General features: G+C 35.4%; 1 protein-coding gene across 1 annotated transcript; it reads left to right on the top strand.

The window, feature by feature from the left end:
* The first annotated feature begins 582 nt into the window (after nt 1-582).
* LOC126761372 (protein rogdi-like) lies at nt 583-12,597 on the top strand. Its single transcript, XM_050477471.1, has 7 exons — nt 583-924; nt 9,999-10,170; nt 10,279-10,482; nt 10,540-10,697; nt 10,761-10,881; nt 10,933-11,142; nt 11,755-12,597. The coding sequence occupies exons 1-7, from the start codon at nt 809-811 to the stop codon at nt 11,821-11,823; spliced, it is 1,050 nt and encodes a 349-aa protein (XP_050333428.1). The 5' UTR covers nt 583-808; the 3' UTR covers nt 11,824-12,597.
* Nucleotides 12,598-17,821: the final 5,224 nt, after the last annotated feature.

Here is a 17,821-nt window from a genome sequence, read left to right as displayed (position 1 = left end):
GTGTATGCGCAAGAGTAGTTCTTCTATGGCGACGCGGGCAAACTATTGGCATTATACAATTAAATCATCGAAGTCTTATCACGCGCCAAGCTTTGGCTCATTTGGAGTGTGAGCCGCTTCACAACACGCGCCGGAAAATATTTTGGTGTATGGCCGACAGAATTCGATATGTGCGTGTGTGTGTGTGTGTGTTAAAATACAGTAGTCACTTACATACATATCGACTTGCTCATGCTCTTATGTATGTACACACATACGTACTATGTATGTATGTATGTATGGCGATATAGCGGATTCTAATGAGTCGTTGTGTGCGCGCCGCTTCACGCCACCGCCGCCATCACTGCCGCCCGCACGCCGCTGCAATCAACACCACCACCACCTGTTGAGTGGTGAAGCTCTTAGACGTTTTATCGGCTAACATGCTCTTTCAACTTGGCTAGCACACACACAGCACGCTCGTTACGGTAATTTTGTTTTGCTGTAGAATTGTATTCGCAATCGTGGCCAGAAGCTTTGCGGCCGCTCATTTCAAGTCGCTGCAGTCAGTTGTTTAACACATTTAGTGCCCGGTTGACATTCCGCGAGCATAGCTGTCGTGAGCTTATCAGAAAGGCAGGCAGGCAAGCAGGCGCTTATTATACTCGGTCGGGAATTTTTGCGGTTCAATATACCTGTATTATTAGCGGCCACAATATAACGATTATAAATCAATTTATTTTCGCCTTTCAAATGATTTTTATTTGCTGCGGCTAAAAAGTGTTTATTATTCAGCTTTAAATACATACACACACATGTGTTTGTATGTATGTACTCACAAACAGTACTAACGTTAACAAAAACAAAAGAAAATAGCATTAAAATAACCGTAAACAAAACAAAACGTACAACAGTGAAAACCTCAGCAATCACCATGCCACAAAGGTACGCCCAAACAACACACATGTGTACAGTGTTTAAGTCAGGTATTAAGATATTATTAGTGATATGGTATGTCCCCGGTGAGTCACAGTGTGATTTCAGAAAAAAGGTCTTTCCCAAGAAAAAATAATAAAAAACCACCAAGCGAATCTCGTCTTACTTTGTATTGACGCAGAAAATGACATCGACAAACATTCACAAATATATATATGTATGTATACTTATTTATAAATATATGTATATAAATATATTATATACATTCTCACGTATATAAGTATGTATATAAGTATACATTGCGCCATAACCATGCGTACCATATATACATACATAAATATATATACATCTGTACTTACTGTAGGCAATAGGCTGATATGTTGAAAAGACTTGCTTTTATACCCTGAACAGAGTATATTAAGTGGCCACGAAGTTTGTAATACCCAGAAGAAAAAATCGGAAACTTTATAAAATTATACATACGTAACGGGTTTTTCAAAATTCAATTTCAAAAATGAAATTCTTCATTCCTGTGAAGGTACATTCGATGCCATTATGGATGGAACTCGATTTCTTTTGCATGACCACCAATTTTCGATGGTTTTCAAGCATAAACCCGCCGATACTGCCGATCACGTGCGATATTTGTACGAAGTTCATCAATCGTTGTTAGCTTCTTGGCATAAATCATAGGTTTGACGTAGCCCTACAGGAAGTAGTCTTACGGCCTCAAATCGCACGACCTAGGCGGCCATTTGATTGGGCCATTTCGTGAGATAACACGTTCACCAAACTTGGTTTTCAATAAATCGATTGTGACATTCGCTGTGTGGCTTGTGGCGCCGTCCTGTTGGAACCACATATTGTCCAAGTCCATATCATCCAATTCGGACCAAAAATATTTGGTTATCATTGAGCGGTAGCAATACCCATTCACAGTAAAGTGCCGGTCTTGATCATCACGGAAGAAGTACGGTCCAATGACGCCGCCAAGCCCATAAACGGCACCAAACCGTAATTTTTTCGTGATGCAATGGTGACTTATCGAGTACGTGTGGATTGGTGCCTGACCAATAATTCATATTTCGCTGATTGATGAAGCCATTCAGTCAGAAATGAGCCTCATCGCTGAAGACGATTTTTCGATGAAAATCCAAATCATTTTCAAGTTGTTGCTCAGTCTTATTCACGAACATACGACGATACTGGTCAATCAGCTTCAGTTCTTGTGTCAATTTGATCTTGTAAGGATGTAGGCGAAGGTCTTTTCGCAAAACTCGTCACAAAGACGAGATGCCCGACGCTTGAGAATGACGTGTGAGAGACTGGTTTGGGTCTTCCTCAATTGATGCGCTAGCGGCAGCAATATTCTTGACATTACGGACACTTCTTTGTCTCACTGGCATGGAAACATTTTGTACTGTGCTTGTAGATTCACATTTTTTCATTAGACGCTCAATTTTTGATCTGACAGGACGATTATGACGACCATAATATGGACGTAGCGCTTATAAAAATGTAGCCATAATTTCGACCAGTTGTTGGATCGTATATCTTTCCATGATGAAATGGAAAACCTTACTGAAAAGAAATTTCAAAGGAGCGGGAAAAATATGGCGTCGTTTTCTGCCCCCATCGGTCTAGTTTTGTAGCGTCCCTATTGAAATAACGGACTGAGTCGATTTAGACATATTCCTTCGTCTGTATATGTGCTATAGTTTCTGAGATATCGGTCTGAAAATTTACAGACGTCATTTTTCCTTCAAAGAAGTAGCTTATTTGCCTCAGTTTCGGCGATTATCTCTTCATGCGACAAAACTGTCTTCCCAGTGAGCATTATTTTGAGATTTCTGTACAGGAAATAGTCGCTGAGAGACAGCTCTGGAGAATACGGTGGATGTGGAAGCAATTCGAAGCCCAATTCATGGATTTTTGCCATCGTTTCACTGACTTGTGATACGTTTTGGTGAAAAAGTACTTTCTTTTTTTTTCAAATGCTACCGTCTTTTGGCGGTTTTGTATTGATGGTCATTCCTTTTTAAAGGCAATCAAAAAAAATTATTCCATTTCATTATTCCTTTTTTCAGTCGACTGTTGCGTTTTTTCACGCTTTGGAGCGGGTTCATCATGTGCAGTCCACTCGGATGACTGTCGGTTGAACTCGGGAGTGAAATGGTGGAGTCATGTTTCATGCATTTTCATATAACGATACAAAATCTCGGATTAATTTCGCTTGAACATCTCCAAACACTGCTCTGAATCATCAACACGTCGTTGTCTTTGGTCAAAAGTGAGCACGCGCGGTACACATTCTGCACAGAACTTTCTCATACCTAGATAATCGTGAATGATATGATGTATACATTCAATTGATATCTTTAGAGTGCCTGCTATCTCGAACAAGCTCACTTTACGGTCATCCAAAATTATTTTGTGGACTTTTTTGATGTTTTCGTTGGTAAAAACCTCTTTCGGGCGTCCACTGCGTTCATCGTCTGCGGTGCTGATGTCACCACATCTAAACTTAGACATACCAATACTTGATGATTGATTTTCTGGGGGCAGTTTTCGGAAACTCGTCATCAAGTCAAGTTTTTGCTTCAACTGTATTTTTTCGCTTCAAAAAGCAATATTTTATCAACACGCGAGATTCCTTTTTAGCCATTTCTTTCACAATAGTTAAAGTTGCTGCACTCAAAATGACATAATCCACAAACTAATGATCCAACAGTTGTCAAATTTATACTGGCGTCTTTTGTAGATTAGGGCTTTCCGAAAATTATATGGATTTAATTGTAGTATCGTCATCTATGTGTCATGTCGGGGGACTTTTCAATTGAATTTTTATAGAGATTATCTTCACGGCATTTGGCATGGACTATTGGCCGAGACTGCGGTATTTTCGCCAAAGAAATTGTTCAGATCGGGCCACTATAGCATATAGCTGCCATACAAACTAACCAATCAAATTCCAGATTTTGTGTGGAAAATTTTTTTTTATTGGTGTAGGGTATTACAGCTTCGGTGCAACCGAGTTTAAAGTTTCCTCTTCGTTATTTACATGCAATTAACCTTTGGGAAATTTCAGTTTTACTACATAGATTATTTTAGACTTCATTCATACAAACTGGGGCATAATTATTTTACGATGGTTGTAGCTATCATACATGCATACATTTGCACACCTGTCAATATGTGTGTATTTATTTATGGCTTTTTGTCACTAAACAATGTTAGCAAATATCTAATCCACGGCCGCCCTATCGCAACAACGATCATATGTTCTTTTTGTTTACTGTTGTGTGTTGCGTATTTGGTTGACTTTAAGTAGATGGTTTTTCTTAGCAAAAGTGTTGACAGTTCGGACAGAAAAGATTCCCTGATAGAAATGTTTGTGCTACGCAAACAGCCAGCCATGCTACCGGATGGTTGGCTGTGCAAATGTATAAATGTATATGTATGTATGTATGTATGTGTGTATGTATGTATGTATGTATGTAGGTATGTATGCATATATGTATGTTGGCATAATAATCGCATTTATAATTTTTGGTGTATAATAAATTATCCAAATTTAAACACAATCGATTATGGCAGCTCAATTTATTTATTTACAATTTTGCTTGGTATGACATATGGTTATATACATACATATGTACATACATACATACATATATATGTATGAATACTCACATATTGGCAGCCTATGTAGAACTTGATAAATATTATGTAAAATATATCTATTATATGCAGAAGTGTGTGTACTTTCACAGCTTATCTTTTAGTGTCTGGAATTTCTGTATTTTGATGAGAAAATTTCGTTAATTAAAGTATTGAATTATCACTTGGAAGTTTGCCGGTTTGTTTGTTCAAAAAACCATTTAGTGAAGGTGCGAATTATAATCTAACACAATTATATAATTCGAAATTGTGGTGTCAAAAAGTTATAAATTAAGGAGGTTAATGTGTTTCATAGCCGAGTAAAATGTAGAGAGACACCATATAAAGTATAATGTAAGCGTGGCCTAAATATCTATATACGTATATGGTAACACTTCGCGCTTCTTCCGATTTCACTTTGCATTTGTGTTCCACTTCTGCCAAATGTAAGCAAATAAATTGTTTGCAATAAACAGAATTGTGATATTTTTGTACTTGTGTCACATGTTTTCAGGTCAGCTTCAGAATTTGTCACAATTTTTGTACTCGCGCAACTTCTTACATAGAGTGCAATGGTTTTGTTCACACGACGGTATTCTGTAATACCATAAAAGCTTAAAATTGTATAACCTTATATGTTGTTTGACAGATTTTAACGTATTAAGAGCGACTTGTTAAATTTTGAAGAATCAAAAGAGTAACCTAATCTAGACTATATACGGGTATTTTTTAAGACGTTAGGTTTTTAAGGAGCCTACTTTTTAGAAGCTTGTCTTTTCGACAGCTGTTACTTGATTCATACTCAATTTGGTTTGACATTTCATTATAAACAAACTTACTTCAAGAAAAAACACATCGCAACCTTCGGTAGAGGGTTTTTTGACGAGATATCAGAAGTAGCACAGAGAAAACTTTTAGTATTAATGAATTTCATTGGAAGCACGCCGTGGTTCAGAGAGGAGACAATAGAGTGAGGAGATTATAGTACCGGTGGTTTCACATTGGGTCTCCTAAAGGCCTAGGTGCATCATCAGACTGCCACTCTACTTACCTACCTACTCCGGGAAAACGTGCGTTCAATGGACCCAAAACGAGATGGTCACCGATACCGCTTTTCACAAGAAAATATGGTTCAGCGATGGAGCTCACTTTTGGTCGAATGAGTACGATAATAAACAAAATTGTCACATTTGGGGTAATAAGCCACAAACCATTATTGAAATGTCGTTGTTACATCTTCAAGAAGTCACTGTTTGGTGTGTTCCAGGGGCAGAGGAAATCATTGCTACATATTTTACCGAAAATGAAGCCGGCCATAATGTTACAGTCCATGAAGTTCTTTCCTGCGACAGTCGAGTCTAAGTAATCGCAACGGACCAGTATTTTTATCCAGCAAATGACTTTCAACTCGGCACCATTACTCGAAATTACTTCAAGAATGTTTTCTGCCGCTGTAATAACAACAACAACAGTCAATGCAGAACGCTACGTATATAGAGCCTTGATTAATGACTTGCTCGTGTTTGGAAGATGTTGCTGTGGACGGCTTTTGGTTCCAACACGACGATGCTACATGCCATACAGCCAACAAAACAATCAATTTATGCCCACTTGCTTAGTTCGAAATCTAAATTTTATGTCGAACAAAGCTGCAGTCATGTTAACTTTATTAACTGTAACATTATTTTGAAAAATGAAATTTTGAACTTTTTATGTTCATGCAATTTGGACTAATGTGCAGTGTTTGGTTTCGCCCGAATTTCACCCTCTCTTACTTCTTTGTGTTATGACTCCACACCGGTATATGTAAGAACTTATTTGCACGTATGTTTGTGTGCACATGTACATTTGTATGTCCAATCAGTGAGCTTACTTTAATTGAGGCTAATAAGCTTGGCTTTGGCGCAGAAATTATGTGTATTTTAAAGTTTTGTTAAGCGGTAAATGCTATTATCTTAACGCGGAAACCATAAGTCGTGCTTACACGTGCCTATTCGCAGCAAACTCACCGCTTAAGACTTGAACAAAGTGTACATAAGTATGTACTTTGGATAATATTATGAAGACTTGGTTTGCGCATTCGACTCACTATCTTCCGGCAATGAGAATTTTGTGCACAGTGAATATTTTATCAATTTTCTGCATTCATCGTTTACCATTGGTCCAAAATTTGTAAAAAGTAGAAGAAGTACTGTGAATAAAAACAAAAATGTTAATTCTGCTGCACCGAAGCTTTAATGATCGTTCAGTTTTTATGGAAGTAATATGTTGTAGTGATCTGATATCGACGTTTCCAGTTTATGAGAAAAGGCCGTGTTCAGATCGATACTTCAAAAACTGAGAGATGGTTCGTGTTAATACAGACAAACGCACATGTTTAAACTGACTCAGTTCGTCACGCTGATCATTTATATACCTCATCTGAGAAAATAACCCAAGAACCATTTCCGGTTACATTTCTTGTAACATAAGTTATTTATTTTTCTTCGTACCGTTGTCTCAAGAGTCCACTTTAATTCTAAACCCGTAAAAAAGGGCTGAGTTCGGATGTAACCGAATATTTTAAATCGCATTTAAATCGCAATTTTCAACGTTCAAGGGTGAGAAAATACTTTCAGATATTGGCAAAACTTTAGAATAAAACGTGTTGTGTAAGAATTGAAAGTTCGTTTTTAAATGATCCCTCTGGATCTGGAATGATCACTTTAAATTTTGGCATTACTCAAGTATCTTCCACGACATGCTTCCCCGCGATTTTATAAAGACAACATATTCACCGACTGACCTATTTGGAATAAAGTCTTCTATAGTAATGGAAATCATTCTATGTAGAATTGGGGTCTGTGGTAATTCGTAAACGATATTATACGTTCACTTAATTTTGCTAAAATGTCTTACATATTGATCGATATATACGATATAAAGCACATATTTACCGATCTAAACGGGGTTAGATCTACGAAATAACAGCCCTTGGCCGGATAAAGTCCGGGTCAATTCCGGTGGGAAGAACCGGCTGTTGTAGGTTTTGCCCTGCTTGACCACCTCTTTGCATGCTCTACCAACCCTACTCATCTGACACCCTTCTCCCTTTGGTCCAACCCCGTCGAAACAGCACGTTTCCTGGGCCTACCGTTGGATAACGTCGACGACAACTTATCTAATGCTTGCCATCCTAACGGGGATTAGGTACCCGTTACAACAACAACATATAAGCAACTGAAAGTTTGAAATTCTTACATTATTAGTTATTTTCTTCGACATATTTTCTCCAGAAAAAAATGTTCTTTTACTTTCAGTAAGATATCTCACAGGCTGATCGATATGTTCATATTGAGGGGCTTGATTTAATTTTATGGTCCGATTTGGACAAAATTTATGGTGAGGTGGTTCTTGTGTCAATCCTTTTAGATTTTAATAGTCAATTGTGCGGCACATATTCTATTCGTGCCAATTTTGCCAGATTGTTAAAGAAGTTAGGGAATGATTCCACTAAGACTCCGCTATATTTATAACATGTTTGTTGATTAAAGATCTACAAGTAGTCAGAGTAATATATATATCTTCTTTTCCGGAGTCTAATTGTAGAGTGGTTCCAGCTTTGGCTAGTTCATCTGCTTCACAGTTACTAGGATATCACTATGTTCTGGGCCCCATTGCAGGTTTGATATATTTGTTAGTTCCTGATTTATATACTGTGAAGTTCCTGAGGGACATATACGAAGTTTTGTTCGGATAGCTGAAATTTTACTCAAGTTAGCCGAGGGACGTTCTATTTCTTATCTTGAGGAAAGCCATAATAATAATAAGAAAACAAACAACTTTCTCACATAGAAAGAATACACATAACAACATCAGGCCAAGCTTTAAATAATTCCTAGTTTAAGAATAATTAACAGTGATAATATCTGTCTTCATATTAGAGATACATATGTATGTATATGTAGGTATATTTCTTTTTCACATACATATGTATGTGCATTAACAGATTCGCATATGAAAAACTATTTAATTGATTACAATCTAATTGTTCGACGATTATCGTCGTTCGTCGTGTTTAAAATCTTTATCACGAATAGGGAAATATAAATAATATTTGATTGCTATATAAAAAAAAAAAAAAAAATTAAAATTGAATGAAAATCATCTCGCTCTAATTGAAGAGCGGTTGTAAGATTTTTTGTGTCCCGCTTGCATTTCAAAAGGAACCTTGTAAACTGGGTTGCTAAACGCGCAAATATAGTTGTTGAAGACAGTGCTTTTAATATTTTCAGTAAAATAGAATTTCTGACCCGGGAACTTTGAGAGGTTCCCATGGAATTTCTCGCTTAACACAAATATTTCATGTTATAGAAGAGACGTTTCTTTAAATTCCATAGTTTCGGATTGTATTTTAAAGGAAACTCGCTTAAATCTTGGACTAAAAATTCAGTATTCATTGTACATGGGTTTCCAATAAGTGTGATATGATTTCTTTTCGAAAGAGGTATGGACTAATGATTCTACCAGATCAAAAACCACACCAAACTGTCAATTTAGGTGAATGTAATGGTTGTTCACGAATAATTTCTGCAAAGGTTGCAATTGGAGAATGATTATATTGATAATAAAATTGAATAATATGTAAACGTTGTTCTTGGGTATAACTTTCCATTATTAAATTGTAATACAACGAAAAAAAATACAGATCATAACATATTAAAAATTATCGAAACGACACTTGGGAATCATATCGCCCCTGTTGCAAAACCCTGTACGTCTATTAAATGTTATAAGTAGGTATGTATATAGCTAAGCGAATAAACAAAATGTGTGCCTCATAAATTGTGCCTTAATTGTGATAGGTGGCTGGTCAGATCAATCTTTTATCGGACTTTAAAAAGTCAACCCAATGCCTTTAAACTTTCATATGGCAGACTCAATAAATTCACAAATGTTTTAATAAAATAATAAGTAATTGGTACGGTACCTTTAAAGTCCAGTTTCAATCGCTATCGCTTTTTGGTTTTATGTTCGGAACACAACCCTGGGCAAAGCATATTTCCGTACGTACATATGTATGTATGGAATGCATAAACCACGGATAAAATGACATTCGTGTGCACCGGAGCTAGATTATCCTTCACAAATAAGAAACATTTTCCTTACAACAATTTGATTTTGATCGTTCTGTTGGTATGACAGCTATAGTCGTCCTATCTGAAAAATTTATTTGGAAAATTAATCCATGCAAAATTTCCTGAATATGTATATTAAAAATATTTTCATTGCCAAAAATATTAATTTGTTACCTTGTCGCAAGTTTTCCTCACATTTGAACATTTTATGAATTAGCAACCATATTAATAGTGCACACAAATACTAAATATAATTTTTATAACGCTTTCGTTAAAATGCTTGAATTCCGTAAATTGAATTTATAGACCTACAAATTGGAGTTTCACTCGAAATGGATTTACGAATCGAAAGCCGCAGCGCCATCTGCCGACTTTACCAGATTGTATGCTGCCAGCTGATAACGATTACAGCAACAAAGCGAAAAGCAGCTGGCTACGTCAAAAGATGGAAACCGAAAAGGAGGAAGCCCGAAATTTGGTAATTTAAATAATTTAAATAAGTCGAATGACTTTATAAATAAATACATTTTCAATATGGACACGCTATATTCATATTAATAAAACTGATTTGCTTCGATTATTTCAGCAGGTGGAGTTTGAATGGGTGCTGCGCGAGGAGGTGCATGCGATATTAAAACAATTAAGGAAGATATTGGTCGAGTGTGCTCATCGCTTTCCTGTGCCGCTGTATGCCAATGAGGGTAAAAAGACTGAAAAATACATAATGAAAGTAGCGCCAGAAAAACTTAGTGCCATTGTGACTCTTACGGGTGATAGCATTACTCATGCAGTAAATTTGCCATTATTACATATTTATGAATCATAAGTAACATGTAACCTTTTTAAGGATATAAGCTTTAAGCTTGCGCGGGCACCGCATCATCAACAGAAAACTTGTATTAACCAAGACACGCCATGGAAGTTGCAACAAGTGCAGGACGCAGCAAATCATCTACAGCAAGCAATTAACCACATTGATGATGTAGATGCTACTTACCATTTCAAGTGATTACTATTTGCTTGCTGACACAAATAATTGTTATTAAATTAGCATGTCTTATTTTGTAGAACGTCTGACGAAGTTATGAATGTTGTAGGTAACATATTAGAGGCATTGCAACGTGCGCGCACCAGTTTGGTGATACCCAAGAAGAAGCCTATCGCCGATCTGATTAAAAGCCGCAATATGGTCAGTAAAATTTTCATAAATATGACAGAATATTAAATTTTTATATTTTAGAAAGCGCTTGCACCCAACTTATCCGAAGACTTAGCCGTCAGCTTTTATCTTCAAAGTCACAAATTGATTATGGCTGTTTATCAATTAATTACAGTACAGGGTACAATGCGCTTTGACTCATGCCAGGCGGAGACAACCGTGCAATGGTTGAACGACGTAATGCCAATGCTTTGCGCCGGCCTGAAACTCTGCCAACAACTTAAGGACAAGGTAAGTTTCATGTAAACAATTGGTGTAGTTTTTTAAAGAAAGTAAATTGAAGAAAAAACTTTAACTTCGGTTGCAACGAACCCTCACAAATAAAAATATTCAGTTTCATTTTGATCGTTCAGCTTATATGACAACTATGTGCTATAGGGATCAAATCTTAAAAATTTTTTCGGTTATTGTGCGGTTGCCTTAAGCTTAAGCTATCTTGTTAAATAAGAAAGTGATTTTGATCGTTCAGTTCGTATCTTGTAATGGTCCGTTATCGGCAGTTCCGGTAAATGAACAGCTTCGTGCGGAGAAAAGTGCATGTGCAAAACTTTAGCTCGTTATATCAAAAACTGGGGGACTAGCTGGTATATATACGGACTGAAAGAGAGACGAGCGGACGGACACTGTTCAGAGTGTATATAATGGGGAAAATTATATGTAAATATCTACGTAAACGTTCGCTAAAGTCTTCTGTAAAATTGTGCCTGTTTAGCACATTTTGTAATGTGAGACTTGCCAAACCGAGAGGTTCTGTCAATTCCTCGATATACTATTTTATTTTATTAGTGAAGAAATTATTAATCTTATTACTGTAAAATTATTTAAATAAATTAAATCTTTCAGATATCTGTGTTCTCGGTGTATAAGGATTTTACTGTTGAGTCCCGTCCACCATCGGCGCTTTCCTATTGACACTCACTAATGTCAAATTGAAAGTTTCAAATATGATAACAGACAAAATATGCAAAACATTGATAGGATTTAACGCTTAATTTCAAAATTGCAAAAACTTTGTCAATGTATATTTAATGGTTTGTTATTTTCTGTTTGCACAAAAATGTACGAAAATGTTCGAATATTTTAAAGCATTTATTTTATGCAATTACGTACAATGGAATACAAAGAAGAAACAAGAAAGCACACACAAATCACTCAAAGTGCCTAAATGATATACGTACTTAAGTATGTAAGTCACCGTTATTTAAAGTCAACAAAAAGTGGCCTATAAAAATATACAAATTTATATTGGTCCTGGCATTGCTAGCTTAATTTAGTAATACTATTCAAATTTTATACATACATATATCCTTTTATTAAATTCTTGAATTTAGTTTAATTTATTTTAATTAGTTGATCATTTTTAGCCTAATCCTAAATTTAGTTTAGATTTATATTACCAGTAATACCGTGACAGTACTTACAATTTACTCGCTGCCTAAAGTTATGGTTTTTAAGAAAAAAAAAACAAATGCAAATATATGTCACATAGCAAATAATGAAGATTCTGCTTAAAGAGCAGCAAAGAAGATGTGCAATAAAGTTGCCTTTATATTCTGCCTTAATTCTGCGTGAAATATATTTCATAGAAATAATTATTATAATTATGTATTTGAGAGCCCTATGCGAATTGTAACTACTATTACAGTGAAAGTATTAAAATATACAATAAAAAACCGCTTAAGAATAGAGTCTTAGCATTCGTTTTTATTAACGGACGGTTGGTTTAAATTTAGCAACCAAGGGTAATGTTGTTATGTTTTATTATATAATAATTAAATTAATTAATATTCACTCTTTATTATACAGAGATTGTTGTAGCAAGTTTAATCATAATTAAAAACACGGAAAAACGTTTACTTCGGTTGCAGCGAAGCTCGAAGTACCGAATACACTTCACAAATATAAAAGATGCCATAAAAGAACTTGATTTTGATCGTTCAGTTTGTATGGCAGCCACATGCTATAGTGGTACGATCTGAACAACCTCTTCGTATATAGTACCGTTGCCTTGGACAATAATCTCTGCCAAATTTGGTGAAGATATCTCGTCAAATAAAAAAGTTTTCCATATAAGGACGTGATTTTGATCGTTCAGTTTGTATGGCAGCTATATGTTATAGTGATCCGATATCGGTGATTCCGACAAGTATGCAAGCTCTTGAGGAGAAAAAGATGTATGCATTTCAAATGACTGGACTGACATGGCTCAATAGACTCAGCTAATCATGCTGATCATTTATGTTATATATACGTACATATGTACATATATATTTTATAGGGTCTGCTATGCTTCTTTCTGGTTTTTATATACTTCAGGTACCCCATTCAGTGCATTTTTTGTACATTTTTTTTATCCAACAAGGATGAATATAAACTCTTCCAATGAAAATTGGAAATTTTTGTATGTGTGTTTGTTGTTCAGAGTCGGCAAAATGTTCTTTATTGCATTATTAATAGCAGTACACATAGACCATTATCATCATCCAATAAGCGATCATAAACTAATAAGCGACTTTTAATGATTTTAAAGGCTAATGCAGAAATTTTTATATTTTGAAATGTCGTTTGTTTGCAATTTGGATTAGGGTAACTTTTATTATTATTATTATGAGAGTACTTAGCAATTGGTCGGTGCCAATAAAGAAGAAGAAGAAGAAGACTTAGCAGTTTACGGAAGCGATACCACTGTATCGAAGCATTTATTACATTGCGAGTGGTAATAAATGCTAGCTACTTAATTCACCTTCCTTTAATCAGACACTTAATTGACGAAGGCCAATATTTACTCAGTAACCTTGAACAAACAAACATACATATTTATCGATGTATGAACACAAACAGGTTTGCAAATATTGAAGTAAACAATAATTTAATTAATATTTCATTAATTTTTTGTTATCCCGAAAATCATAATTAAAAATATTTTTAAATTGAAATGAAAAAAATGAAAAATATGTAATACTAAAAATCGAATTAAAATTAATTTTTAATACTAAATACCACTTTGAACAAAAAAAAAAATTCTCAATTTTGGAATTGAAAATTAAAAAAAACAATAAAATTTACAACTTTTCTGTATTGACAACCTTTTTGTGCATTTGCATTACAGCTTTAATTTGCTGATTGTCAATTGATAGATTGCAAATAAATATATACAAAAAAAGCTTTAATTTGAAAAATCATTTTTTATTTGATTAAAATATATTTTTAGTCTCACATAACGCTTTGAAAACTAAAAATAATCTCAATATTGTAATAAAAAAATTAAGGAAAAATACAATTTATAACTTTTCTGTTTTGACAACCTTTTTTATGCATTTTCATACTAGCTTTTATTTTGAAAACTATTTTATTTTATTTGTTACCTCAATTTTTAAGTTCAAAAATATTTTTTCTATTTTGAATCCAAAGTTTTTATGAAAATAAAGTATTAATTATTGGATCAAAATCAAAATTTAAATCCTTAAAATAGGTTAAGACTCAAAATCGGATTCAAATTTAAATTTTAAGCCCATATACCGGAACAAAAAATTTAATTCCTAGCTTGTAATAACATAAATATTAAAAATATATATTTTTTTAATTATTGTCGTGTTTGGCTTTCTATTTTATTCCTTTCCATTCCAGCCCTTAATTTGAAAAATATTGTTTTTTATCTGTTACTTAATTTTTTAAGTTAAAAAGTATGTTCTAATTTTTTAACTGATTCTAAATATATTGAAATTCACAAAAAAAAAATATGTATATACCCAAGATGTTTGCGCAAATAAAATATTAATTATTAGATAAAATTACATTTTAAATTTTTAAACCAAAATTGGGTATTAAATTAATTTTGAATTAAAAAATGTCCAACCCTGGACAGCATTAAAAAATTTAAAATATTTTAAAAGAATTGATCTATTATACATATGTACATATGTATGTACATATGTATATACATAGATAAATAAATTAAAATTAGGATTGGTATATTCCTTTGCTCAGATTTATTTTGATGTACTTTTCGCTGATTTCTAAAAAAAAAGAATATTTTCTTCTATTAAATGTATATACTTATGTATGTATGTATGTGTGTTCAAAATTATGGGTATGTATAAGTGGGGTTAAAAAAATTACATATTCGGGTAAACGATGTTGCTAGTTTTCTACTGAAAAGGAAGAAGCAAGAGCTTGGCGTAATCTAAAAGCTTGATAGGTGTTTGTTTCATAATGCAGGGACTTGAGCCAGAGGACATAAAACATTGCTTTTTCTTTTTTTATCTGTAGTTTTATGTTTTTTGTTTGTACTATAAGCCAAATAGGCGAAATGAAATTCCGTGCGCCTAAAAGTGTGCATTGCGTTATATGTGAAACGTAAATACAAAAACAAAAAGAGGAAAACCTATAACCTCATTATTGCTATTTCAAAAACTTTAATGAAACCATCAACATACCATTTAAGGATCGTTTATTATCAAAAACGAAGAGCGTATAAACTCTCTTCCAACATATGGCGGCGGTGTGAAATTCTTACAAAAATGATTAGCTGACAGACTATTCACCTTGAGAGAGACATGGAGTAAAACGTTCCTTCATAAATGGTATAACCGGTCCCTTTTAAATTTTTTGGTTTATACAATATCTTGATAAAATTGATCGATCAACACCCAGCATTGACTGATGACCAACTGACCAGCTACACGAACCTTGATATTGTAAATATTGTTTGGTGTTGCTATAAAAGTAATGGGTATAGTCATGCTTCTGGGTTACAGTTATAGTCGTAGAGCTATAACCAATTCCTAATCTTGCGTCCTCGTCGATAACCCTGGAAACGTGAGTAGCGCTTGTGTAAGACGCGGAAGCCATCCCGGGAATCTTCATTGGAGCCAATCCGACATATTCGGTTTAATGATTCGTTGAAGTCTAACTGCAGCTTCTGTGCACCAGAGGGGCGGCTGCGAGTGGGCGTCTGTCTTGAAACAAATGGTGAAACCTGTCCAAATGGGTTGATGCTGATCGACTTCGCAGGTGCCCGAAATATGTTTATCTGAAGTACTATATTCCAGCATATGAAAATTTATCAAGTTACCTGGTTGTCTCCGGATCGAAAACTTGATCGGTAATATTGATCGAGGTTGTAGATGGTCGATATGTTTCCAGTGTCCTTGACGTGCGCACATTCCGAGGACCTAACATCGACTCGGACCACTATTTTGTTGTAGCGAAGATATACACAGAAAGTATGCTCGTGAACAAACTTAAGGTAGGTTTGACGTCGAGTGCAATCACAAAAACAGCCGCACGATTTTCTACTCGACTTGCACCCCTGCTCTCTGAGAGCACTCAGAATCAACTCGGTATAAGGGAACTGTGGACGGTATTTTGAGTTCCTTACGTACAGCTGCAAGTGAAAACATTTGCTTTCGTAAACGTCTAAAGAACAACGACAGTCATGTCGCAATGGAGATAAAGCAAACAGTCTATCTCACAATGTTGCGATCGACCACAAAACGAGGGGGGTGAGTTAGGAAGCGTTCTCACCACAGTCGGGTCTAATTAACCGGAACCGACATGGATTTTTATCTTGCCAAGGATTGCCAACTAGTTACCATGCCACGAAATTACTTCAGGAATGGTTTTGCCGCTACAAAGACAACAGATACTAATGGCGTACGCTGATGATATTAATCCTGTCATCAAACAAACAGTCATCGTTGTCGTGGTTGTAGTTGGTCGCGCATTGGCTCTCATGTCACTGTTGACAGTCATAACTCTGAGGTCGTGGATAATTTCGTTTTTATCGGAACCAACATTAACACCAACAACAATATTATCCTTAAAATCCAACGCATGCCAACTGGTCCTACTTTGGACTGAGTGGTCTCTCGACAAACAAAGACCAAACTGTATAAGCCACTTATTATCGCCGTCCTGCTATATAGTGCAAGACAATGGACGATGACAACATCTGATGAGTCGGTGTTATGAGTTTTCGAGAGAAAGGTTCTGCGTAAGATTTATGGTCCTTTGCACATTGGCAACGGCGAGTACCGGAGTCGATGGGACAATGAGCTGTACGAGATATACGACGACATTGACATAGTTCAGCGAATTAAGAGACCGCGGTAACGCTAGCTAGGTCATATTGTCCGAATGGATGAAAACACTCCAGCCCTGAGAGTATTCGACGCAGTACCCGCCGGTGGAAGCGGGGAAGAGGAAGACCTTTATTCCGCTAAAAAGACTCGGTTACGCTTGGGATCTCAAATTGGCGCCAAACAGCGAAAAGGAAGAACGGCTATAACCTCAAAAGTAGTGTAAAACCATTTTCAGTTCATTTTCTATGCTTACTACTGTGAATACGATGATATCTGGGTGCCAATGGATCGAAGTCCATGAAGTACTGAAGTTTAAGCAAATTTTAATATTGTAATTAACACAAGGGTTAAAGCTGCAAATAAGTACAAGGTTTCTTAAGCTCAGACTTTTGGAACAGCAATAACGGTTGTACGTAACACTACAACATAGTTCATAATCGAATCAATTGTTGGATGTTGCAATACTGTTGGAAAATTGTATGTTAATGTTAGTTCATTACGACTTTGGAGCGCATTTGTCGCTCTCTCCCTCTCTCTAATGAATCAAAAGCTTGAAAACAAACCAGTGGACTGTAAAAAGTTGGATATGCTCACATGAACAAAACTAAACACACATACATACAACCATTTGGTAGACGACTAAAGCGCACTCTCGGCGATGCTAAGTCATTTAAATACTAAAACTATGGATTGAGCGCAACACTTATTATACAACGCTTCCGGGCCATGGCTATAACCTAGAATTGTTGCATAGCTGCAATGTAGTCGACGCTCAATCAGCTGGTTGGTCCATTCTCTGACTGGAGAAACGCTACATTGTTGTTAGC

This window comes from Bactrocera neohumeralis, chromosome 6 (assembly GCF_024586455.1).
Source record: "Bactrocera neohumeralis isolate Rockhampton chromosome 6, APGP_CSIRO_Bneo_wtdbg2-racon-allhic-juicebox.fasta_v2, whole genome shotgun sequence".
Taxonomy (NCBI): Eukaryota; Metazoa; Arthropoda; class Insecta; order Diptera; family Tephritidae; genus Bactrocera; species Bactrocera neohumeralis.
This window is presented reverse-complemented; position numbering and strand designations above follow the sequence as displayed.